The sequence below is a fragment of the Carassius auratus genome, chromosome 17 (assembly GCF_003368295.1).
Source record: "Carassius auratus strain Wakin chromosome 17, ASM336829v1, whole genome shotgun sequence".
Taxonomy (NCBI): Eukaryota; Metazoa; Chordata; class Actinopteri; order Cypriniformes; family Cyprinidae; genus Carassius; species Carassius auratus.
The window spans coordinates 14,809,813-14,836,032 of record NC_039259.1 but is presented as its reverse complement, the minus strand read 5'-3'; the positions used below and the strand labels follow the sequence as shown (position 1 = coordinate 14,836,032).

Genomic DNA, 26,220 nt, shown 5'->3' with positions numbered 1-26,220 from the left:
TAATCCTGGCTTAATCCAAGCCCTGTCTGTGAAACTAGACCTAAAAGTTATAAGGAATTATGAACCGGTCCATTATATTTTGTATAGATAATAAAAATAAAATAAAAAAATTGTTTTGCATTCACATGCTTACAACTTCAACTGGTACACAGAACAGTTCTGCACATGCATAGTATTAGAGAAAACACACCTCAATAGTGCAAAAAAAAAAAAAAAAAGAAAAACTTCTTTTAAGAACTCTTAAGTTAATGTATATCACACAATCTCCTGAAAGACTTAACATGCACAAATATATGGTTAGTGTTGCAAATTTATCTTCCATCATTCCAGTCAAACAACATTCTTTTTATATTGTTCAATAGACTTTTAACACGCTAACAAACTTTAATATTTAATGGTACGTCAAACGTAATTTGAAGTTAATGGTAGGCCCCTAACAAGGTACACAAACAACGTTGCTACCACTAATTAGATTTCATTGAACAATTAAACCAAAGTAGGCACCAAGTCGTCCACCAAGATAACAATTAAAAACAAACTTACAACGCAAAAAAAACATTAATTACTCCGATGACCAATTTCTGAACTTACCGTTTGATCAATCGCAACCATTACTGAAGCGTTTGGGTGCAGTTATATCTGATTGGTTACGCCCACGTTGGTCGATACTGATTGGCTCCCACCGAATGGCAGGTCCCGCCTACCACCCGGCTGTCAGTTACTGCCTTCCGGCTGTCAATGGCAGCCACTTCCTGCTGCCAGCTGCCGATTTTTTATCTGAACCCCTGCTGTGTTTTGTGTTATTTAGTATTTCATTATTTTTGTGCCATATGTTACGTGTTTTGCTTTTGTATGACCACAGTTACTGGAAAATGTTAAGTCATCATGTGACCTTTAATGCATCAGCTTTATTATCAGCAGGCCACATTTTATAATAACAACCAGATTCTATAGCTCCAATAGTTTGTAGCTTATATAATTTAGTGGCATAGAGTTTCCATACAGTCACCAAAATGCTTGTTTCACTGTATGTCCAGTAAACGTCTGACAACCACAACATGTATGAATTAATTGCAGCATTAAAAAAATCGTAAACTATGAGAATCAGATATTTTAGGTAGGTAAAGGTCCGTTTTTGACATTTGAATACCCTTATTAACATAAATCTGTTGAACAATAGATATATAGGCTAATCCTTTGTAATAAACTAAACGATGCTTTCTTACACTGATTTATATATAGGCTATCTCAACATATATTGAATGAAATCTAGTAATAAATGTGACTTTAAATAACTTTACCTTTACTTTTACTAGTATATTTGTAACAGTCTACAGTCCTTGTTATTTTGAGAAGGTTATAAACAGCAGTATGGTCGAATACTGCACTGAATAAGGAAATGCGCTATCAAGCAAAAGTCAAACAAATTAAAAGTCAGGAAGAGAGGGGAAACGTCTCAAATGCGGAAGATGTGTGTTCACTCAACTCGAGCGTTGGTTGTTTACAGGGGCTCCCTGTCTCTGAGTGCGCGTCCACGGACTTGCGCTGAACCAAACAACGCTGTCTGGATGGAGCTCGTTTGTTACGTAACTTACTAGAAATAAAGTAGCATATCTGACCCGCTGGATTCATTTCAACCCCCTCACTATCGCAGCGTGTGGCCCCTCGGACAGAGGTGGCATAACCGTAGCCCTCCTGTCCCCTCGATGCCCAAACAGAGACGCAGGTCGCTGAGAGTGGCGGTGTTCTCCCGTTCGTCTCCTGTTTGCGACGGATCAGGGAGAGGAGGAGGAGGAGGAGGAGGAGGAGGAGGCACAGGAAACTTTTCATCCACAGAGATTTGTGATGATCAAGCACAGATGGCGGAACACTTCAGTGGGCAAGCAGGCTGTCTCTCCGACGGTAAACCGGGGAGAGGGTGCCTAGTGCCGCAGGTGACCATCACGTCTGATGGGGACTCACGGGAGATCACGGAGGAGGATCTGGAGGAGGAGGTGAACGGACGGCTGCGCCGCAAACTCTCCAACTCCTCCATCTCCTCCAACGGCTCCTCCACGGCGTTTGACGAGTCGGAGGATGACATCCTCAGCGACAACGAGACCAAAAGCAAAGGCATCGTGACTCTCGAGCATTTGGGCGACTCGGTGGACTCAGGAGAGGTAGGTTATGTATGTAGGCTAGTCATTCACGCGGGCTGTAATCAATAAAGAAGGCAGGGACTACTGGGTGCACAGACACGTTATTGTCGCACTTTTTAATCTTTTTTAGTATGTGTCAATATTGCATCTTTGGCTGCAAAAATCCACTGTACACTTCCACCATTACTGCATAAGAAAAAAAAAAGAATCGAGTAAATTACATGTTGATATTTTGTGATAACCTGGTGCAATAGTAGTAGGTCATGTTATCAGGCTGGAGCAAGTTGTCATATTTAAAACTGACATTTAACATCCTGTAATGAGACTTTTAGCAGATTAAAAAACAGATTTAATGAAGCACCAAAATTATAAACATTGTCTTAGTCAACAATTATTGCAACTACTGTTTATATATATATATATATATATATATATATATATATATATATATGTATATATATATATATATATATATATACATACATACATACATACATACATACATACATACATACATACATACACACACACACACACACACACACACACACACACACATATACATATATACATATGGTAATTATGTCAGCTTAGTTTGTAAAAATATATCTATTTTTCCAACCAAAACTAGGACTCTGACCTTATTAAAATGGCTTTTATTTTTTAAAACCCACATACAAAAACCACTTCTAGGGCAACACATTTTTGAGTAAGTGGGCTTATTATGACTCACAACCTTACTGAGATACAATTTATGTGGTTTAAATATCTGATAATCATGTAAGAAATAATAATATCTATATCTTTTTTTTTGTTCATTATGATTCATTTATTAAATGACAAACATAGTTTTGGAGAGACCTGGGTGAATTGAATTACAGGCTCTTTAGATCTCTTTTTAAAATAAAAGCAGACAATTCGAAACCTGTCATGAGAACAAGAGACTTGTAATGAGGAACTGTCTTTTTTGAAAGTTATGAAACCTTTAAAAATATATATTTTCTTGACTTGCAAATGAGGCTTCTGATACCTGTTGTGTATCTTGAGGAATCTCATTTGTACTCATGACTGAGGCTTTAGAAAACGTTTGATTGAAATCTGCATAACCAATGACAGCTTTGTGTTCAGTAGATAGCTGTAAAGAGCACATGCAGGGTCATGATAATGGTATGTTTGTGTGGGTGTCTGTTTGTCTGTACTTGTTGCTGCTAATCGTTAGAGCATGTCTGTTCACAGGGTTGCCATTTCAACACTACTGTGAAACTACACATGGTGTTTGAGGCTAGATTTGTATCAGGTGGTGCTTGTATGCTCTTTCTGATGACATAGCCTATTTACAGTAGTAAGTAGCTAAAAAATGTATCAGAAATATCCATCCATCCATAGCAGATCGATATGTTTCTCCTTTACTGTTTACAAAGTAGGCTGTTCCGGAAAGCTTTTTTATCGGAATTGTTTATTTTTTGTTTGCATTAAGCGTTTTCAATGTAGTCTGAGCAAATATCACAGGCGTGCATCTTTAATAACCTGGCATCACTGTGAGTGTTAAAATAACAAGCTCAGCAGGCTTAACTGCTACGTGCAAAAGCCTTTTTTTTCATATACATACTCATATGCTTGTAATTTCTGTAACAAAAGTGAATCTAAAGTGAAGACATTCCTAATTAAAAAAATATATATATTTTAGTGGGTGGGAAAGTAACTTCGAATACATTAAAACTAGGGGTGTGCAGTATGATGATTTCTGATCGTGGATGATAAAAATGTCTCCACAATCTGCTTTGAAGAAACATCATAGTATCATGCTGCAGCCCACAGTCTATCAGCTGCAGTTCTGGAGCCTTCCTCGTATACTGTACAACGCCACATGCATTCACAGCAGTGTTAACTCAGTTACTCTCTCATTATTTGCATGTGCTTTTAAATGTTTCATTCGAGCCCTGCTCTGACCCATAGACTGTATCTGACCTGTGCTTTTTCTGAGCGCCGCATACACCCGAAGCGCGCGCGTGCTAAGGCTGTCAAACAGCCCTGATTATTGGATATAACGTATCTTTTGCGCTAATACTGTCAAAACACACAGGTTTACATGTAGACTCAAGTTGGTTATGTCTAAAATGAAAGTAAACATTTGAGAGAAAAATGTATATGTGCCTGTATATCAGATGTGTGCAGGTCTTAAAGGGACAGTGGGCCTATTAAACACACAGCCTACTGTCATTACTGTCAAATGATTGATCACCCTAAAATTTCATTTCTACCACTATTTACTCACTGTCATGTTGTACTAAACCTGTATTAATTTATTTCTTTTGCTGAACACAATAGAAGATATATTGATGAATGTGGGTAACCAAACATTTGCTGGTCCACACTGAATTTGATAGTAGCAAAAAATACTGTGGAAGTCACTGTGGACCAGAAACTGATTGGTTTTCCATGTTCCTCAAAATAGCATTTATGTTCAGAAGACGAAAAAAACTCAGGTTTAAAACCACTTTTGAGCGAGTAAATGGTGGTATAAAAATAAAACACTATGACAGAATTTTGAGAGTGTGACAGAATTTAAATTTTTGGGTGAACTATTCCTTTAACGTTAATAAAACAACAAAACACAAAGAGAAAAATCACTCACTGCTCTTGACTGAAGAGATTTAATACAGTTGCTTTAGGAATCAGTTTATTTAGTGTTTTATTTTTATATTTGTTCATTCAATTACTTGAATGCTCCAGCTAAATACACCTATTACACCTGAAAATAAAGCACTGTTTGTTTTATTTGTATAATATGTGTAGTTGTAGTTTGTATCTTTGTCAAAATCTTGTTAAAAAATAAGAACAAAGATTTTTATCAACACCCTCTTTGGCCTAAATATCTGCCATTCTTTTTTAGTTTCCCTGAAAGGCTTTGTCTTTAAAATATTAAAATTAGTTTGGCTTTAATGCATAGACAACTTGCAAAATAGCAAAACCAACATGACAAAGAATAGTGATAAAATCGTGAATCTTGATACTTCTACAAAAAAAAAAAAAACTGATATAATATTTTTTCCACATCGCCCACCCCTAATTAAAACTCACTTCGAATAGACTTGGGGTGAATGTAAATTAAAGGACTAAGGACTAAATAAAAAAGTAGAAGATATATATTCAACAAAGTGCCTAGTATAATTCTAACCGATCATCTCTGTTTTGTTTCTCACTTCTGCCATGTGATGATTCTGAATGGATGTCTCATGTTTTGTGGTCCTCGAGCTCTTTCACAGCAGCCGTAGAAGGCCAGCGCTGTCATTATACTTTAAACATTTCGCCTCTGTAAATCTGGATGCCGTGTCTGCGTAGCATCTATTCTTTCATTTTCAGAAAGTTACACATCTTGCACTGAATGAACTGATCGATGTTCATCTCCTTTTGGCCCAATAAAAGTCAAGCTCACTGACACTGTAAAAAAAACCCATTACTTATGAATTTAATGTTTGCGCAGAGCTGTTGCAGACACCTATTCTGAAAAAGGAAAAGGAAAACACATACAGTGACAAACACTTCATTTTATCAGCCTGTATCAAAACATAAACTCCTTGCCGTTTGACATTTAAGCAGAAGCCACAGTGTCACAAACAAGTTTCCACACGCACTTCGAAGGTAGAGCAGCTCAGGTCAGTTTTATAAACTCTTGTCATAACAAAACAGATTTTTATTTCTCATATTTGAAATGATATCGACTTTTTTCTTCTTCTAACTACAAAAGAAGATTGGTAGTGTAAAAACTGACAATCCTCTGTTGTAGTAAAAATGTGCTGTAACATGTAGGTCAAACTGAGTTGTGTCTTTTTGTCTAACTAGTAAAGATACCAAGGAAGTCATGTGAAGCTTTTATATTTTCACTTTTTTACTACTGAAAATGTAATTTTTGGTAGCAAAGAGACAAACTAGATGAGTGTTGACTCTTTGTGGTTCAGTATATGTTTATTTGAGGTAAAGATATTTATGTTTTCATAGAAACGTGTCACAGTTTTATAAAACGTGATTGGTAGTTGTTTGAGAGTTGGCACTATGCTGTTTGAATTGTCTGCATGACTATCCAGTTAAATATTTAGTTATGGGTGTGTTAAAAATGTGTGTATGCACAGCTTCACAAAGTGCAGGGCATAGCCTTTGGTTTCTGGCTTTCCTCTGTATGTATACAGGGCCATACGCAGTCTCCTTGACTTTATATATTCTGTTCTCTCTGGATCTTGTCCAACCCCCCAAAGCAAAGTTTTATGAACTACATCCATTTTAAAGGCTTAATAATAATTGCTGCACGCTGTATTGTAAGGGTTTTCCATTCAGCTTTTGTACCTGAGGGTGAATTCAACATATGTTGGCAAACTTCACTCATCTGCTTCATCAGCACATCAGCAGAGGAAGAAAGTAACACTCGTTTCTTTCCATATCAAGTGGAAGAACACACACTGCACTTCAGCTACACCCGGAACATTTCAACACCTGCAGTATTCATTTCCTAAAGGTTTTTTTTCTTACATAAAAATATTCTGTTTTAATTAATTAAACATTTTTTGATTGAAGAATTTAAGGGCTTTCTGCAGTAACTAGAGCAATACACAAAGTAGACGTAAGAAAAAGAGATACTTATTAAGTTTTTACTGCTGTTAAAAACTTATAATTTTTATTAAGTAACAAAAAATACTGTTAATATTCCAGTGATAGGTGATTATCTCAGTAAGGTGCACAGTGTTGGGAAGGTAACTATGGAAATGTAATAGGTTACAGATTACAAGTTACCCTATTTAAAATGTAACAAGTATTTCAGTTGTGTTATTAATGTACTGTAACTGACTACGTTTGATTACTTTTTGATTACGTTTCTACATTTCTCATGAAAGTTTTTAACTGTTAAATATTTTCAAAAATTTAAAGCAGACAGGGTTAACCTTACAGTAGTATTCAACACCGACTACTGTCAGACTTCCAAAATTCTTCATAACTTGAATCAAGATTTGAATCATTTAATTTAAAATCACAGCACTGGAACACATTTTCATCACTCCCCATGGTGGCGGATCTCAGACAGGTTGAAGCCTCAGGCTTGCAGCGACAGATGATGTAATTGGGAGATGTGGTGCGCTGCAAATTCAAAGAAGAGAACCAATCAAAAGCAGCAGAATAGCATCATGTTACTTCTTCATTTGAACTTTGTTTATTTATCAAAGAATCAAAAAAAAAATCAGCTTGACATCACTGAATTTTTTCTCATTTTAAAGTATATTAAAATAAAAATTAAGAAAGTACTCTGTTATTTTACATTGCAATAATATTTCACAAGTTTTTTTTTTTTTTTTAATCAAATAAATGTAGCTTGGATAAGCATAAACTTATATACTTTTTTTCCCATAGTTGAGCAGCTCTTTGTTATTCATATTATGGTGAACAAATCACCCATGCATTTTTTTTCCCTCCATAATTCTTAGTCAAATGTCATAACAACTTTTTCTGGTAAAACAACTTTTACAATCACGACTATAATGTTATACTTAGATCTGCCTCCATCCAGTCAAAAAGCAAAAGATAGAGCCATGTCCTGTTCTACATTTTTTCTTGCACTAATTTATTTTAATCCGATTTACGTCACAATATAGAATATAAGATTCCTAATTCTGTTTCATCATGACTATAAAATCAAATAAATATGAATTGACTATATTTGGAAGTGGATAAAACTGGATCTCCTGGTTCACCTGATTCAATCGGAATTATGTCACATTGTCAATGTAAAAGCTGCTTTGAACAGTATGCGAAGAGACAGCATGCTATGCAAACCTCACTCGTCAAATGAATAGAAATGTTTTTTAGAATGCTTGTTTGAAATGGGCAGCAAATCAGACGTCTATGTTATGGGCTGAAGTGCTAGATTACAGAGTTTCACAGCTCCAACTGAGACCATGTGTGTATGACTCAGTCTCACACACTTAAGGAACATTGTGCAGTGTTGAAAAACACTGTGGGATGGTTTCGGTGCCTGGTCACGCTTCTTTTATCTCAGACTTATTGTCAGGTGGTCAAGGGTCGAGTTGTATTTACAGCAGAGTATTTGAAATATTGAATGCACTTATTCCATAGTCATGGATGATTATGTTTTAATCTGTTCCAGCAAAGCAATGCCTGGTGGAAGCTGAAGACGATTGTCAATTGCCCTTTACTGACCTCACAGCGAAGACGACTGTCCTGGGTTCAGTTAGCAGGACATAAAGGTAAACCCTCCCCTCAAAAAGCTGCTCATTTTAGTCCAATGTAAATTTATGTTTCAGTTCCATATTTACACCGTTTGCAAAGTTTCCGGGGTAGATGCATATGGGACAGCAATTAACAATGTTCGTGACTATCAAAAAGCAACCATTAATTCAATATTTCTATTTAAAACTTTGTTGTTGATCAAATGATGGTTTAATAATTAATCTCAAGTCAGACATGTATATTTTTTATTTATTGTTTAAGAAAGCAATTATTAAAACCAAATCAGACTTAAATATGCTTTTTGTTCTTTAATTATTATTTTAGAAAGCCATTATTTTGTATGCAAATTAAAAATAGGGTAAAATGCATAGTTTGTGTATGTATTGTTTATTTCTGTACTGTCAGAAAGCGTCTCCATCAGATTGCTTCCTTGGCAATAACTCCACTGAAGTTAGCTCTTGTCTTCTGGCTGTTTTATTGTTAACAGCACAGTTTTTTTTTCAATACATGAGGAAGTACAATGATTTGATACCATTTTAGGGAAGTGGTTATGTGTAGTGTTGTGCGATGACACTTGACTCATGCATATTCACATGCCAAAACCCCAAACAGTGTACGTATTAACTTATTTTTCAGATCTCAAACATCAATTATTTAGCCTTTTCAACACTATGCATGTGTGCACAGTCATCATGCAATATTCATATTCAGTAGCAGATGATTAAGGCACACATCCTGACTAAGATCTGGCTGACTGGCCATGCGGCTCAGTGTTATATGTGCTCCAGTGACTCCAGTCGTCCTTTGTCTGTGTTTGTGTTTCTGCTCAGGCAGCTTTAAAGCCGGGGATGAGGGCTCCATACTGAAGAAATTCTCAGAGAATGAGAAGTTGTGTTTTGAGAGGCTGAAAGAGGATGCCTTGCATTCCTTCGTGCCCAGCTACTATGGTGTGGTTGAGAGAGACGGAGAGCTTTTTCTCAAAATGAAAGACCTTTTGGCCAAGTTTGATTTGCCCAACGTCATGGACTGCAAGATGGGAGTGAGGTAGAGTAATGGGTGCTACTTTTCATGGACACTCAGATTATTTTATTTTGGTTTTGTCTTTTATATATATATATATATATATATATATATATATATATATATATATATATATATATATATATATATATATATATATTTATTTATTTATTTATTTATTTTCTTTATGATGTATTTTATAAAGTTAACAAGTGATGCAGGGAATGCATGTGGAAAAATACATTTAGAGCTTCATAAGTTTGACCTTTTCTTTATGAAAAATCAAAACAGATTAAACCATTTATTCTATTTTAAAAGAATAGTCACAGAACCACCAAATCAAATAAAATGCAAACCAAATAAGTTATGCAAATCCCTTTAAACTTAACTACCTACGTTTAAAAATAAAATATATATTCATGTTCATTTATAAAATTAATGCTATACAATACGTTTTAAAAGTTTAGGTCTGGTAAGATTTTTAAGTCGTTCATGGTCACCAAGGCTGTTTTTTTGTTTTGCTCCATTTTTGAAATATTAATATATATATATATATATATATATATATATATATATATATATATATATATATATATATATATATATATATTATAATTATATATTATATATATAATATATATATATATATATAACAGTTCAAAATGACAGTTTTCTATCTTAATATATTTTAAAATGTAATTTATACCTGTGATGCACTGCTAAATTTTCAACAGCCATAACTCCAGTCTCCAGTGTCACATGATCCTTCAGAAATCATTCTGATATGCAGATTTGTTCTTTTTATTGTTATTAATGCTTAAAGGCAATTGTGCTGCTTAATATTTTTGTGCAAACCATTTTGTCAGGATTCTTTAATAATAGAAAGGTCACAGCATTGATTTTAAATAGAAAGAGCAGTGCAAATATTTAAATATACTATTAATCTAGTAATAATATATTCAAATGATCGTTTATTAAATATAGAAAGAATTTAATGTAATTCTTTCCTTTTTTTAGTCATGCTAATATATAGTGCATGGCAGGTTGACTGTGCCTGCTGAAACACCTGTTCTGGTTGTTGGCCTGCATCCTGTGAGGGTGATGGGTGCAGCTCATGAGGAGAGAGAGAGAGAGAAAGAGAGAGAGAGGCCCTCGCACAACAATAATAACCACTTCCTTTGCACATGCAGTCAAAACTTAGATGCATACTTAGCGAGGCAGACACAGGGCGTCCCTGAGGGCTTCCTTCTCTCACGCATTGTTTTACACGCTGAGAGACATTTTGTGCAAGGAGTCCCTTGGTGACTTCCTCTACTCACACAGGAAGTCGAGTAAAGTTCAAGCTTGCTAAAAAAAAAAAAAAAAATGCTGATGACTAGATTAACATTTCAGACATGATTAATTGACCTTTCCAGCAGAGTATTTAAAAATCAACTTAGTTTTTGTTCTTTCTTACCTTCTTTCTTTCTTACTTACATTCTGTCTTTCTTATTTTCAGGACATATCTGGAGGAGGAGTTGGTGCGGGCGAGGGTGAAGCCGAAGCTGCGTGAAGACTTGTATAATAAGATGCTGGAGGTGGACAGTGAAGCTCCTACAGAGGAGGAGAAGAAACAGAAGGCTGTTACCAAACCACGCTATATGCAGTGGAGAGAAAGTCTCAGCTCTACTAACACTCTGGGCTTCCGCATTGAGGGTATCAAGGTAGCCACGGTGCCTAAAAATCACAGCCTGCTTGTTCACAGAAAGCAGAATTTGCATTCAGCTGAAAATCAGACACTAAAACTTGTTCCAAGGCTACATTGTTATATATATATATATATATATATATATATATATATATATATATATATATATATATATATATATATATATATATATATATATATATTATTTATTATTAATGTATATATATACATGAATGTACAGTCATAAATATTATTAATATTCAATATTATTAATAAAATAACACTGCTTAATATTAAATGATTAATTACAATTAATATGAATTATTATTAATTTATAATGTAAATGTAAATGGATAAAATAATACTGTCACAGTTTAGGTGTCGATGAACACGCAAGGTGAAAATGATGAAAAACAGTAATTAATAAATCCACACAATAAAGGTAAATCCACAAAGAGGAAGGTTGGTGACACACGTTAATGTTGATGTTAACAGTACCTGATAAAGTCAAACTGAAATGACAGAAGCTTAAATACACACCCCAAACAAGGATGATTAACTAGACACACCTGAACGAAATGAAATCAAAAGACAATAACAATAACTAACTAGACGGGGCAAAACAGAGCAAACTGAAAACAAAGTCTGAACAGAAACATGGTGTGACAAATACAAAATTAATACATATATAATAACTAAACTATTCATATAGAAAATAATGAAATAATAATGTAATGTAATTTCGAATTACATTACTGCTGTTGTACCTTTTTCGGAGAGCATATGGACATTAACAAGGTTTAAGTTTTTCTAGTTATTTCCATGTTTTTCTATGACTATGGGAACTGTATTATCCTCAACTTGCTGTTGTTGTTTTTTTTTCGGTAAAAGCTTTTCATCTGACTTTTTTTTCCTTTTACATTCAATACAATACATAGTTTTTTTGTTTTGTTTTTTCAGAGAGGAGAAACCTGCAACACAGACTTCAAAAAGACCCAGTCAAAGGAAGACGTCATTCAGGTCTTTAAGGATTTCGCCGAAGGCAATAAGAACATAATTGTGCGTGAGTTCTTGAGAACTTGACCAACCTGTTCTGTGATATAATGCATGCACACCTACATTTCAATGGAACAATGTTCTCTTTGTGGCTTAATGAACACCTTGAGTACTATGTATCTAGAATATATATATATGTCTTATGTTAAAAGGCAAGATGTCATTTACTTTGTGATGCTCCCATTAGGCAGTAAAAACCGTATCATAAATGCTCATCTGTTCAGTATAGGGTCTTTATGGATGGTTTAAGATCGTTACATTTGATACATTTATTTTTAAAACAAGCAAGCAAAGGAATATATAAAACCAAAAAAAAAAAAAAAAAAATTAATTGCACTTACAAGGTAGTCTTGTTTGAGTCTCACTCCAGTGAAAAAGACTGACAAAATAACTTCTAGCATAATTCTAGTTGAATTAATATCAATGTTGTGTTCCTCTCCTTCATCTCCCAAACAGAACTCCTATATTACAAGGCTTGAAGACATTAAACAGGCACTTAAGGCCTCAGAGTTCTTCAACAAACATGAGGTAAAATACAAGATTTGTTTTGTTCTGTAGAGTCTTACCTTAAGTTGTGTAATTTTCCAATTAATATTATTGTCTAACAAGAAAATGTACTATATATTTTACTTTATTATTGACTAATTCTGTACTGTACTGCAATATATTTACAATTAATATCTAATTAGTTATCATAAAAGTATTGACTTTTTAATGATTTTCAAAAATGGTTTCAAGCTACCGTAATTAATGTCTGAGAAAATGTATTTATTTGATTTATTATGTACTAAATTATTCATGCTAAATTGTACTGTAGTTATATTGATCAATGTGACAGCTCCTGGGGCGCTGCAGCAACATGGCTGCCCACTGCTCCGGGTGTGTGTTCACAGTGTGTGTGTTCACTATTGTGTGTGTGCACTTTAATGGGTAAAATACAGAGCACAATTCTGGGTATGGGACACTATATTTGGCCGCACATCATTTCACTTCACTTTAAAAACATTTATAATATTATTAAAGATATATATTTCAAATGAATGCTGTTGTGTTGAACTTTCCATTAATTGAGTCCTTTCTACAAAAATATTTAGCAGCATGACTGTTTTTAGCGATGCTAATAATATGAAATGCTTCTTAAACAGCAAATCAGCATATTAAAATGATTTCTGTAGAATCATTTGACTCTGAAAGCCAAATGGTTGCTGAAAATTCAGCTTTGCCATCAAACAAATAAATGTCATTTTAAAAAATATGTAAAAAAAAATAATTGTAATATTTCACTATATTACTGTTTTTACTGTATATTTACTGTATTAAAAAATTGCCTTGCTAAGCATAAAAGATTTTCTTGAATATAGAAAAAAATCTTACAGACCCCAAAAGGGTCCCCAATGGTTCTTTTTAATAGAAAAGCTATTTTGTTTTAACGTATGATATGGCTCACCTCAAAAATGTTTTATGTCTTAAAGGTAATTGGGAGTTCGCTTCTCTTCATTCATGATCACACAGAGAGAGCTGAAGTCTGGCTCATTGATTTTGGGAAGACCACACCTCTCCTAGACGGACAGAACCTGGATCACTACAGACCCTGGGAGGAGGGCAACCGAGAAGATGGATACTTATGGGGCCTGGACAACCTGATGCAAACTCTTTCCTCATTGGCCAGGGAGTGACCCTCTTACTGTGAACTTCTGACTGTCCCAGTAACAGCAATGGCATGCTGATAGACACTTATAAACCCTTTGCAGTGCATTATAGGGAGGCTACAAGTGACAGAGTCCATTACTTTACAGTATTAAGCTGTAAAAGCATTTCACCATGATCATGGTTTTGAAAATGATGATTTGTTTGTTGTCATTATGCATTATACAGTTGCTCTTCCCTAAAGTCCAGCGAAAAAAGGTTGAAAACTAAATTCAGCTGGTAAAGAAGTCCACATGAGAGTACAATTTTTATTTGCCTAAAAAAAATTCAAGCACTTGAGCATAGACCTTTCATTCAAACTTTTTACGATTATGAGTCAAAATCAGTCAAACTTGTCCAATTCTTTTGGCTGGGTTTGCATGCTGGAATGTATTCAAATCAATTGTTTATTTCAGCGCACTTAATATAACACAGAATCAAGGTTACCATAGTTGTATGCAACATTGTTCCATGTCTGGGCCCAACAAACACTAGTCAAACAACTGACTGTTCACAGGTAGCTTTATTGACAGGCGATCTGTCCAATCATATCGCCGAATCAGCTCATTTCACCAGACAGGAGAGTATTAATGACGGTGGACTAAAACTTGAAAAACAGTGTATATTGTTGTCTTTCCGCGGTTGAAACAAAATACCTTCTGATGTTCATTCATGTTTATTTCATGCGTTAACTAGTAAATATGACAAGATGATCGGTTCATATGCTGCTTAATCTGAAGCATTACAGTGATCTGTCACGACACATCAAAGATCAACAAAACAGTAATTATTGTTTGAATTTCTTTAGAAGTGACAAAATTTGAAAGCTGAGACTTTGTTTCATGCGTAAAGTAACTTGCTCTGTCTTGTATGTCGGCAAGTTGTCAGCTTTCCTCTTTTCTCCGCGATGGAGCCTATTGTTCACTGCGTGGAAACAGCATGCCATGTCGGACATAGCAAAAGTAATTAAGGGGGCAGGTCGTGGCGAAGGGTCAAACTGACGTTGCACAACTGACTGTTTTTAAAGTACCATCAAACTAGAGTGTACAGTAGGTGCAGCACATGCACTCAAGTGTGTTGTAGAACAAATATAACAAATATACAGCGATGCAATGTGAATAATGCACAGCACATGTGCATTTATAGTACAACAGGATGATATTAATCGCTTGGACTGCAGTGATCAATCAAGGGTGGTCTTGTAAATTCTTCAGATGATTTTATGAATATATTGTATTGGTTTTATGGTTTCAGAACTTGGGTTGTATTTTTCTATACCTACACACCACTGAAAGTGTTTCATTATCAGACAAACTTAACCTTGTAACACTATTTTGTTTATGGGGGCAGGTGAGTTTTGTTACAGTGTTGCCTGTGCAGTACATTTATGCCAAATAAAACATCTGCTCAAAAATAATTCTGTATTCCTGAAAATCATTTTAGTCTTTCATATCAGGATGATAGTCAAAAACAATTTATTTGAGGTTTGCTATTACGCAGCAATGTCCATCTTTTAACATAAAAATTACAGGTAATACAAGTACATTAAAATTCACTTTATATGATGGTTCATCTCTAGTCTGGCTGGTTAGAAATAAACCCCTGCAAAGTCTTCCATAAAAAGCAAGACACATGCAGAACATTGGCAGTGATAACCTCAACAAAAATAATAATAATAAAACAAACACAAATAAAACAGATTAATGAGTACAGCTACATATCATAAGGGTTAGTTCAGTGTGAAAATAATATTAATCCAAAATACAGCACTCATTTTCCTGACTAAAGTAAAACTATTTCTACCCTTCTATGCAGTATCCTACAAAAAAAGACAAACGAACAACAACAACAAAAAAAGCTCCTAAACAGGCTGTCAATATATGCAACTTTTAAATGGTTAAACAAAACAAAAATAAATGTAAGATTGTGCTAATACACTTCAGTCTCATTTGTCTCTAAATTTGCACAAGGCTTTCAAGCCTAAAATAACTAATAAATGCACACACAAATAAATATTGTCACACAAAAAACATTTACCTAATAACTACAATATATAAGAAAATATTTGAGAATAATTAGTAATACCTAAGCATAGTCTCGAAATCAAACTTCTCATGCATCATATTACCACACTGAGGTGTTATGCGGTTCGTGATTGTGTTTGCTGTAATACTTAGAATTTGCCTGCAGGTGATTAACATAGTCACAGTTCACATAGGGTAGCTAAAGATAAAATTCACTTATTTATACTTATTTTAGAGGGAAAGGTACTTAAAAATAGCAAAAAAAGGTTGTCTTTTGACGGCTCCCCATTGGAGTGCATTGAGATATAAATCAATACAATCTCCACTATGACAGTTACACCTCATTTACTTTCAACAAATTTGGTGCAACACCTTTGTGAAGCCCTCACAATTATCTCAACGTTTCGCACACAAAAGACACCATCAGTGAAAAGGCAACATACTGTTTCTAAATGTAATGATTTTTCAAAGCTAACAGCAGACATAACAAAGGACAAAACATTAAATCTGGTCAAAATAAATGGTCCTTGATGCTACTTTCTACTCAAAACACCCTTTAAAGTCCACCTGATCTGAGATTACAGGTGCTTTCTGCCAGCATTTCTTTATTACTAATACTTTGCAACACACTGCCACCTTTTTAAATGTACCTCTGAGTTACTGGTGATAGTGCTAATCTTTAAAGGGTTAGTTTACCCAAAAAGAGAAAAAAAAAAAAAAGTGTCATCATTTATTCATCTCCATGTCGTTCCATATCTATATGACTTACTCTTCTCCTGCAGAACACAAAAGAAGATACTTTTGTGTTTCAATTGACCTCTGTCATATTTCCAGGGTTTCTCAGAAACGGAAGCTGTCATACAGTTGTTAAGCAAACTTCTAGCCAAGAACACGAAAGTAAGCCATTTTCTGTGAATGTCTGAGACTTTTGGTTCATTAGTCACAAAGAATAACAAAGCATAGTAAAACTGTTTGCACGAGTTCATAATTAAAAATAAAGCTGTATTATACAGGTAAAAATAGCTGGAAGTGAATGAAAAAGGAAGCTAGATATTTAATTTACAAATAGCCGTGCCCTCTCTTATGGAAATAATAAGGTGGATATTGGTAAATATCACAAGAAAAAAATCTGTGATGGCATTTCCATGACTTTTCTAATTTAAAAAAAATAAAGACAACATATTGGCTTTCATTGTATGGAAACCACTCTAAAAATAATAGAAAAATAAATGCCATACATGTTTGGAACAACTTGAGGGTAAGTAAATAATGACAATTTAATTTTTTTTGTGAACCATCCCTTTTTTAAACCTTTTTTTTTTTTTTGTTTCTTTTAAAGTTCGTCAAGTCACTCAAATAACTTAAAAAGACAATTACTTTAAAGGGGTCATATGATGTTGCTAAAAAGAACATTAATGTGTTTATGCAGTTTAATGTTTCAAAAAACACATTATTTTCCACATAATGTACATTACTGTTGCTCCTCTATGTCCTGCCTTTCTGAAACGTGTTGATTTTTTACAAAGCTCATCTTTCTGAAAAGCAAGGTGTGCTCTGATTGGCCAGTTCTCCAGTGTGTTGTGATTGGCTAAATACTTCAAGCGTGTGACGGAAATGCTACGCCCCTAAACATACAGCGATGCCGTGTGTCCCCAGGCGACAAGACAAAAGCGATAAAACTCATAAAAAATTAGACGTTTGTCGTATCCAGTGGGGACATAATTACTGATTATAATGATTTATACTGTGTTTGCACAAGTTGCATTGCGTATTGCGCCGCGTAAACATAAAACCATGTTGTGACTGGAGAAACGACAAACTATAAGTGCTACTCTACACTGCTCAAAACTCTTGTTTGAATAGTCAGTGGCAAATTGTTTTATATATTTAAACGTACTTAGAGACTGTGAATCAGAAGCACCAGACTGTTCTTGCAAAGTTGGAATTGCCCCACTTTATAGAAACAGCCTTTGTGCACTGCCTTCCCAGGTTCAGAAAACACTCCTCCATAAAATGCACTGCCTACATTTGAATATTTGGGTTTAACTGTTCTGGAACAGTGTTGTAAATACAACTTAACCAATGACCCGATCTAGTTGTGTCCTCTTTTGGAAAACCAAACAAAGTTTTGCTTTCACAATGAAACACACAGCATCTCCACGTCTAAAATGGTGGCGGCAGCAAAAATACTAGAGCGAGAATCAAAGTCTTCCCACACAGTGACATAGACGTGGGGGCGTGCTTAAACGAGGTGTTTAAAGATGGTGTGGACAAGTTTTAACTTTTATAAAGAATATCTCTTTGGGTTTGAGACTTTAGTCTTTGCAATTTTAGGGATCTTATCTATGCACGAACAGCTTGTAACACTCCAAAGAAGAAGGAAAACTTGAAATTGCATCATATGACACCTTTAAACAAATCAGTTTTGCTAGATTTTGACTGATTGTTATGTGGCATGGAGTATGACTTTCCTTTTGTGTTGGGTCTGAACATGCTTTGGATCTTCTTGTAATATACACTTAAAACCAGCTACAAAATGCTAATTCGTAAAGCACATCTAAACCTACATATATATTAATTGCTAATTATGACTAATCAGTAGAAAAGGACTTCTCATTTCATGTGGTCCTTAAAGTGAACATCACGTGTTTTCACAGTGTTGACAGTAGATGAGAATCCAGTGTAAAAGGGCTGCTATTAGCCAAGTGGAAGTTTCCATAGAAACCATCAGCCATTTACAGGAGAGACGCCTCTTGATAGCAAATTAGCTACAACTCCTCATGTCTTTGGTACCTCACAGAAATAATGTAGTCACTCGCACATAGTTTCCAACTGGCAGTAATTAAAGGCTGGAATACACTACACAACTTTTTCTCAGATCTTTGCCCTGATTCACCATCTGGACGAGAATGACACAAATTACAGAAAGACTGCAGATTTTGGCAGTCACAGATTTCACAGAAATTTGCATAGTGTAAAATGGATACAGACTGATTTTTTTTAGCTTCAGAGCATGATTCCAATCCGTCTGAAGAGTATCAAACCTGTTTGAGATTTTAAGGCGATTTTAGAACACGTTGTTTTTATTTGTCATGCTTCTCCATCAATCTCCGTTGTTTTTGGAATGACTTGAAAGTCTGATAGTTTGTGATCTTCAGGGTGAGGTCACACTGTCCTGGAGTTGTTCTGCAAGGTTTTAAGCAGGCAAAGTCCAGTGAATTACAATATGAATCCACTCAATCAGGAATTTCACACAAGGGAAAAAGATTTCCCCAATCAGATTTTGTAGCAGGTTCAAGTTTATCGCCTAGATTTGCTATGTTGACCAACACCTAACTGCCTGGTTTGAAAGTGAGTTTGGTATGAGCTCTGCTTCATACATTACGACACTATTGACAATCAAATTGTTTGCAGGAAACAAAAAAGGGGGTAAAAAATGTGATCGCATCTTCGATCATTAAAGGGTCAGTAAACCCAAAAATGACAATTGTGTCATTAATTACTCACTGTAGTTCTTCATTCATCATCAGAACACAAATTAAGATATTTTTTGATTAAATCCAAGAGCTTTTTGACGTTTTTTGATGCAACATGGCACTCTTGATAATAGTGGAGTAGGGGATGAAGAGGAGAAGAATTGTTGAATAAAGTTGTTTTTGAGTTTTTTTTGCACAAAAAGTATTCTGATGGCTTTAGAAAATTACGGTTGAACCACTGATGTCACATGTACTATTTTAATGATGTCCTTACTATGTTTCAGTCATGTTGATGTCTATGCAGGGTCAGAAAGTTCTCGGATTTCATCATAAATATCTTAATTTTCTGAAGATGAGCTAAGGTCATACGTATTTAAATGACATGAGGGTGAGTAATTAATGACAATTTTAATTACCTAGTGTTTGCCTAGTGCTTTAAAATATATTCAGATTTTAAAAGTCGTAAAGCGTATTCCAGCTTTAACCTGTCATTCCACCTCTAGCTAATCCACTGCAGTTATTGCAGTAAAATACCTATGTGCCAAAAACTAAATAACACCAGAAATGAGGCATTTTCTCAGTTGGACCGTTCAACTCTACACAGGGGTGACACTGAGGTCTTCAGACAAGGAAAAGCCAGAATCTCTGTCCCTCGTGGGCTTCTCAGACTGGGTGTACCTCCTTATGTCCTCATGTCCGTAGCTAGCATGGCGCTTAACCTGTGGTCTGTGGGTAAATGTTTTGGCCAGGCCGAGGGCAGCCAGTGAAGATGTAGCTGAAGAGCTTGTGTTGGGCTCCACAGATTTAGACACAGCTACAGGCAAACTCTCAGTCTCGTAAGTCTGCTCATCGTACGCATAGTTTACGTTGCCACACGGGAAGCTTTGGAGTTTTGCCAAGTCCATAACTGCAGTAATCGAGCCGCCCGTAGCCCCTGCTGAACCCTTCTGAGAGGAAGTCCCTGTCGGACTGAATGCAGTTTGGGAGGATGCAGCAGATGGAGGTGGAGACGCTGAGACATTTGCGTTAACTTCTACTCCAGGGTCATTGAACTCTGACGGGACAGACATGGACGTGTTGTTGCAAGACAGAGGCATGGACTGGGTGTGGCACAGGGCTGTCTTCCCTCGTCCGAAACTCTCCAGGACCCAGGAACCATAGGTGGGATTCCAAAGGTTTTTTGTCTTGTTCTTTAGCTTCTGGCTGCCTGATGATGAACTACTCCTGGAGCACGGCCGGTGCTCTGGAACTTGAAGCCACTGTCCTGGACAGACTCCAGGAGCAGGAACCGGCTCAGCCCAACAAGTCTCCAATGTCTCTCGGTACATGCCCACATCCTGTGTGAGATGGACCGGTCTTTGTAGCTTTGAAGGTTTGAGGGCCTGTGGGGCAGCACCGGTGATGCCCAGTCGAGGGGAAGCATCCTGGGACATAGGGTGGGCCACTAGACGAGGGGTCATACTGCCTGATCCTTCAGGACGGATCACAGTGCCACCTTCTTCTTCAACAGCTGGACCGTACTCCACTGGCAGAGGGGTGTTGATGACATCAGGGTCCTGAGAGATCGTAGAATGTGTGACAAAGAGTGATGAAATGGAGAAAAGGGTGGGAAAAAGGGTAAACACGAGTGATGTAAGTGAGCGGTTATCATTATTGTTTATATAATAATTGTGATCATTTTATTCTGTTAGCATCTCAAGTTTTTAAGATTAAGAAATAAAATGACATTTTAGTTTTGTAGTTTTCTGAAAAAAAGAAGGGTTTTTTTCAGAGTTGTTAACATTACAGACACTTTTTTTATAACTAACTATATATATATATATATATATATATATATATATATATATATATATATATATATATACACATACATATATATATACACATACATACATATAAATAAAAAAAAATCGGAATATTAGATCTAACTGAAACACACATGCTTAATTTGAAGAATAACAATTACTAAAAATAGAACTGAAATAAAAATGAAATTGAAATAGAAATAAAAACATGACAAACTTATTACAACTTAAACTGAATTAAAATAAAAAATATATGTAAATTATATTATATAAATAATACTAAAATAACACTGGTTACAAGGCTATTTTAGAATTTTTTTTTACTGAATAATGTTATACAAATACATTTTTACAAAAATGTTAAGGCTGATTATCTAATTTTAGAAGCATGTAGTGTTAAAATATTATGCTTAATATTTTTCTGAAACGGTATACATGGGTGTTTATAAAAACATATATATAAATATATATATATACATAGATATATAGATAGATAGATTCAGGAAGGGTGGACCTTGACAGCAAAAAGTTTGAAAATGTCTCATCTAAGTAAATTAAATGAACATACCACCTAATATACTGAAATCTAAATCTTTCAAATTTTGACCCTGTTATACCTGTGTACAGTAGTTGATCCTCTCTAAAATAGTCGAGAAGTTTGGTCTGTGTTCTGGACAGTGTTGCCAACACTGTGTCATGATCCGATAACTAAAACAGAACAAAATCCAACATTTCACTAATATTTTATAGCTTATACAATACAATACAATAACATTTTATTTGTAAAGCACATTTAAAACAACCGAGGTTAGCCAAAGTGCTGCAAATTATAAACACATGACATGAGTATAAAACACAAGTGACAAGTGACAAACTAGAAGATTAAAATGCAGATTATAAATTCTCAGGCTGGCTTAAAAGCCAATGAATAAAAGTGAGTTTTGAGTCGTGATTTAAAAATGTCAAGGCTAGGAGCTACTCTGACCTATTTTTGAGCCGTGTTCAAGGGACAGATAAGAATAATTGGTCAGCAGACCTTAATGACCTCAGAGGAGTATGTGTCTTCAGTAGTTCATCTATTTAAATACAAACAATAAAATCTTAAACTTTATTCTAAAACAAACTTGTAGCCAATGAAGAGTTCCTGTAAGGAGTCGAGCGGCAGCATTCTGAACCATTTGCAATCTAGAGAGAGAGGCCTGGTTAACTCCTATATATAAAGCATTACATTAATCCAGGCGAGTGGTGATAAAGCATTGTATAACCCTCTCAAAATCTTTAAAAGATAAAAAAGGCTTCAATTTGGTAAGTAGCCTTGGTAAGTTGAAAGAAACTAGTTTTAACAACAGAATTCATCTGTTTCTCTAGTTGAAGATCACCATCTTAACACCAAGGTTCATTACCATAGACTTGAAGTAGGGCATCAGAGGTCCCAGGTCCAATTTGGAGGTGCTAGTAGAACTGCTAGGTCTAAAAATCATAATTTCAGTTTTTCTTTCATTAAAATGTAAAACGTTTAAAGCCATCCATGCTTTAATGTCGTAAAAACAATCTAACAGCCTATTTATTGAGTCTTCACCCTGAAGATTTTGTTTTTTGATAAGGGGCTGCACCACAGCCTCTTTTAAAAAAAAGTGGCACATACACAGCCAGAAGTAAGACTACTATTTTTAATTGCTTGGATGTTTGGCCCAATAGTGTTCCATACTTCTTTAAAAAGACGTGGTGGTATGATATCAGTGGGACAAATTGACGTTTTTTTAAGTTTGTAACAATATCATTAAGGGCCAGGATGAAAACAGGCTCAAACTCAATGAAGACTGCAGCACACTCTATGGAAATGAAAGGATCAAAGGCTGGAGGTGAAATGCTAGCTCTAATAGTGGTAATCTTAATAGTGGAGGAATTTTTTAAAGGCCACAATAGATTCTTCCTGCTTTATGGATTGGGGGGATATGAAGAACATAATTGTTCTAAAAAGAACATGAGGTTTATGGCCATTTTTATCGATCACATCAGTGAGGTATTTAGTCTTTTCAGTTTTAACAGTTCTCTGATAATAACGCCAACAGTCCTTTAGGATATCATAAAATACCTGCAACTTATGTTTTTTTCCATTGGCGCTCAGCTTTCCTACACTTTTGCCAAGCAGCTCGAGTTAAATCATTAATCCACGGTTTCAGCTTACAACTCTACATTTTAAGTAAAAAATTTTACATTTACATTTATTTAAGTCCAAGTCAGGCCCAAGATCCATTCTCAAAGCTGTTATTGTTACTCACACAGGGCCTGGGCAGCTCTTAGGAGGATCCATACGACCTCCACCTGTTACAAACTCTAGCACTTCCTGATTGGTCTTGCATGGATAAGGCATGTATCCAAGAGAGAAAATCTCCCACAGCAGTACTCCGAAAGACCTGCAGATGGAGACAAATTGCATGTAATAACTGCAGTGTCTGTCACTGTGTCACTGATGTAAAAAATCGATTCTTTAACACCTTTACAACTTGACATTGCTGACAAAAAAATGATAATTTAGTAAAGCAGAACTGTTATTACCAGGTGTCAGTCTTGCATGTAAAAATGCCCTCTAGAAAGGCTTCAGGTGGCATCCACTTCACCGGCAACATGGCACGGCCACCCTTCCTATAGTAACTCGCCCTGCAATGCAAAGCATTCCTTAATGAAAAATTCAAATGTCTGTGCTCCTTATTATACTTAACAGGTATTAATCCAGGAAAATGTATTTGAGATAAGAAGTACACCTATAAATATCTCGAGCCATCCCAAAATCTCCAATTTTAGCCACTCTCTCTGGACCAGGACAGGTCAAAAGGCAGTTTCGTGCTGCAATGTCCCTGAAACACACACCAGACATACACTACTAACTTTAACAGTGAGTTAGTGGCATATTTATATTGACTGAAGAGCGGTTTCCACTTGAAGGCTACTTTAGGGCAAAGTTCAGTCAGGTTTGGCTTTGAGAAATCACCTGTGGATGAAGTGGTTCTCTTCTAGATAACGACAGCCAAGCGCAATGTCTCTGGCCATATGCAGAAGCTCCAGCATGCTTAGAGAAGACGGCTGATTCTGTGAAAAGGCAAGATTACATTTTGAAAGTTCTTTTAGTATTTAAATTGTGCATATCTTACTTCTCTTCATAATAAATGGAACTATAATTGTTGTTTTCTATTGCAAAGTGTGTTCCACAGATGTTGGCAAAAATGAGTGCTAACTGAGAAACCAGGGATAGTATGATGTCTCCACACGCTAACACACGCAAACACTCACAGTTCTGGGGCGGTTTAGTCTGAGGAAAGTCTTCATGTCTCCTCCTGTCATGAGCTCCAGCAGTATGAAGCGAGGCAGGATCTGCAGACTGACGCCAATACAGCGCACAATGTTCTGATGGCTGAACTTACTGCACACACAAAAGAGCGTTCATCTTGGTTTATTAATAATACTATGCACATTGTTGACTATTATTATTATTAAGGGAAGTCGTGGCTTAGTGGTTAGAGAGTTTGACTCCTAATCCTAGGGTTGTGGGTTCAAGTCTCAGGCTGGCTATACCACAACTTAGGTGCCCTTGAGCAAGGCATCGAACCCCCAACTGGATAATTTTGAACTGAATGGCAACAAAGCTCTGAGAACATGTTAAACTGCTGTACTGAACAGTGGGATACTTTTTGCCTATTGTGGCACATTAACAACATATTACAAAAATACACTAACTATTTCTTCTTACAATATATCATAACATTTTTAAATGCATTATTTAGGCTACTTTTTCAAACATTTTTTGTCTTTTACAGTATATATCCCCATAATCCCATCAATAAATCTGACAATTGTACAAGTAAAATCATAAGTACCGATATAATAGTTCTTAATATTATACTGGACTTCATTTAAAAAGGAACAATTTGTTAATGAATTATATATATATTATATATATATATATATATATATTTATATATATATATTTATATATATTTATATATATATATATATTTATATATATATATATATATTTATATATATATATATATATTTATTATATATATATATTTATATATATATATATATATTTATTTATATTTATATATATATATATATATATATATATATATATATATATATATATATATATTTTAAAACTTTTTGTTTAATAAAGTTGATGAATTTATTTCTATAAACAACTTTACTTGAAATAATTTTATTTTATAGAATAATATTATTTTATATAATACGCTATTTTTAAATGCCTAAATGATCAGTTTTACAAGGCCAAATCTGAATATCCACTTTTAGGGAACCACTGATGTAGCCCATGCAAATGAAGGATAAGATGTTGTTCATTAACTAAAGTATGGTTTGCTCAGAAGACTATGAATCACTAGAAAACATCTGCTGCTTGACTAAAGAGGATGTCATACCTTCAAACACAAACAACAGATGTGAACCCGCTAATCGCAACAAACGTTTAAAAAGAAAGGAACAGATTTCATAGCCTACAGTTAGTTTGACTGAGAGCAGAGGATTGGAATGACAATGTCTTTTTCTGTCTGTGGCACACATGTGCGGCCAGAGCAGTGCTGTGAGTGTATGTTACAGCCAAGCATACCTCATAATCAGAGCCTCCATTAGAAAATCCATCTCATCCTGCTCAGAACAGATTTCTGGGAGAGTCTGTCAGAAGAATGGAAAGAGATAAGTCACAGGATCAATTAAGACAAGCCAGAAACCAGTTTCAAAGGGAAAGGCAGATCTGGGAACACTCACCTTTATAGCAACCTGCATGGCTGTGTTCTCTCCATTCATACCCAAAACCTGTCCTTCGTACACTTCCCCAAATGCACCGTGTCCCAAAGCCCTATAGTTAAAAATGCAAGACAGCATCATTTCTCACATGTTTTAAATGTGGAAATTATTTTCGTATGTCATCAAAGAATATTAAAGAAATATTGTGGGTTGAATGGGATACATTCAGCAGACTTCCAGACTAAAATTTGTTTTAAGTTAAGAACAAGTCAACCTGAAATCTCGTTTTTATTCAACAGCACGTCGCATGTGCTGTCAACAGAGCTCAAC

At 35.3% G+C, this 26,220-nt stretch overlaps 2 protein-coding genes across 2 annotated transcripts in view; one reads left to right on the top strand and one right to left on the bottom strand.

Annotated features, from left to right (window-relative positions):
- The first annotated feature begins 759 nt into the window (after positions 1-759).
- On the top strand, positions 760-15,238 carry LOC113117359 (inositol-trisphosphate 3-kinase A-like). Its single transcript, XM_026285981.1, has 7 exons — positions 760-2,159; positions 8,290-8,389; positions 9,203-9,416; positions 10,891-11,095; positions 12,040-12,138; positions 12,592-12,663; positions 13,608-15,238. The coding sequence occupies exons 1-7, from the start codon at positions 1,707-1,709 to the stop codon at positions 13,809-13,811; spliced, it is 1,347 nt and encodes a 448-aa protein (XP_026141766.1). The 5' UTR covers positions 760-1,706; the 3' UTR covers positions 13,812-15,238.
- A 4,679-nt stretch (positions 15,239-19,917) lies between these two features.
- ltk (leukocyte receptor tyrosine kinase) overlaps positions 19,918-26,220 on the bottom strand; it is a 52,590-nt gene continuing 46,287 nt past the window's right edge. Inside the window, exons 21-29 of the mRNA XM_026285956.1 lie at positions 25,912-26,002; positions 25,754-25,818; positions 24,418-24,547; positions 24,119-24,216; positions 23,892-23,984; positions 23,686-23,787; positions 23,409-23,543; positions 21,744-21,834; positions 19,918-20,877 (exon numbers count right to left, since the gene is read on the bottom strand). Of these exons, the coding sequence (XP_026141741.1) occupies positions 19,918-20,877; positions 21,744-21,834; positions 23,409-23,543; positions 23,686-23,787; positions 23,892-23,984; positions 24,119-24,216; positions 24,418-24,547; positions 25,754-25,818; positions 25,912-26,002 (1,765 nt within the window). The remainder of the gene's footprint in view (positions 20,878-21,743; positions 21,835-23,408; positions 23,544-23,685; positions 23,788-23,891; positions 23,985-24,118; positions 24,217-24,417; positions 24,548-25,753; positions 25,819-25,911; positions 26,003-26,220) is intronic.

Bases quoted from the DNA above. Each gene is read 5' to 3' on its own strand.
- LOC113117359 (XM_026285981.1), top strand. From the start codon at position 1,707: ATGCCCAAACAGAGACGCAGGTCGCTGAGAGTGGCGGTGTTCTCCCGT. The intron at 12,139-12,591 runs GTGCGTGAGTTC...TCTCCCAAACAG, and splicing joins AAGGCAATAAGAACATAATT to AACTCCTATATTACAAGGCT. The intron at 12,664-13,607 runs GTAAAATACAAG...TATGTCTTAAAG, and splicing joins AGTTCTTCAACAAACATGAG to GTAATTGGGAGTTCGCTTCT.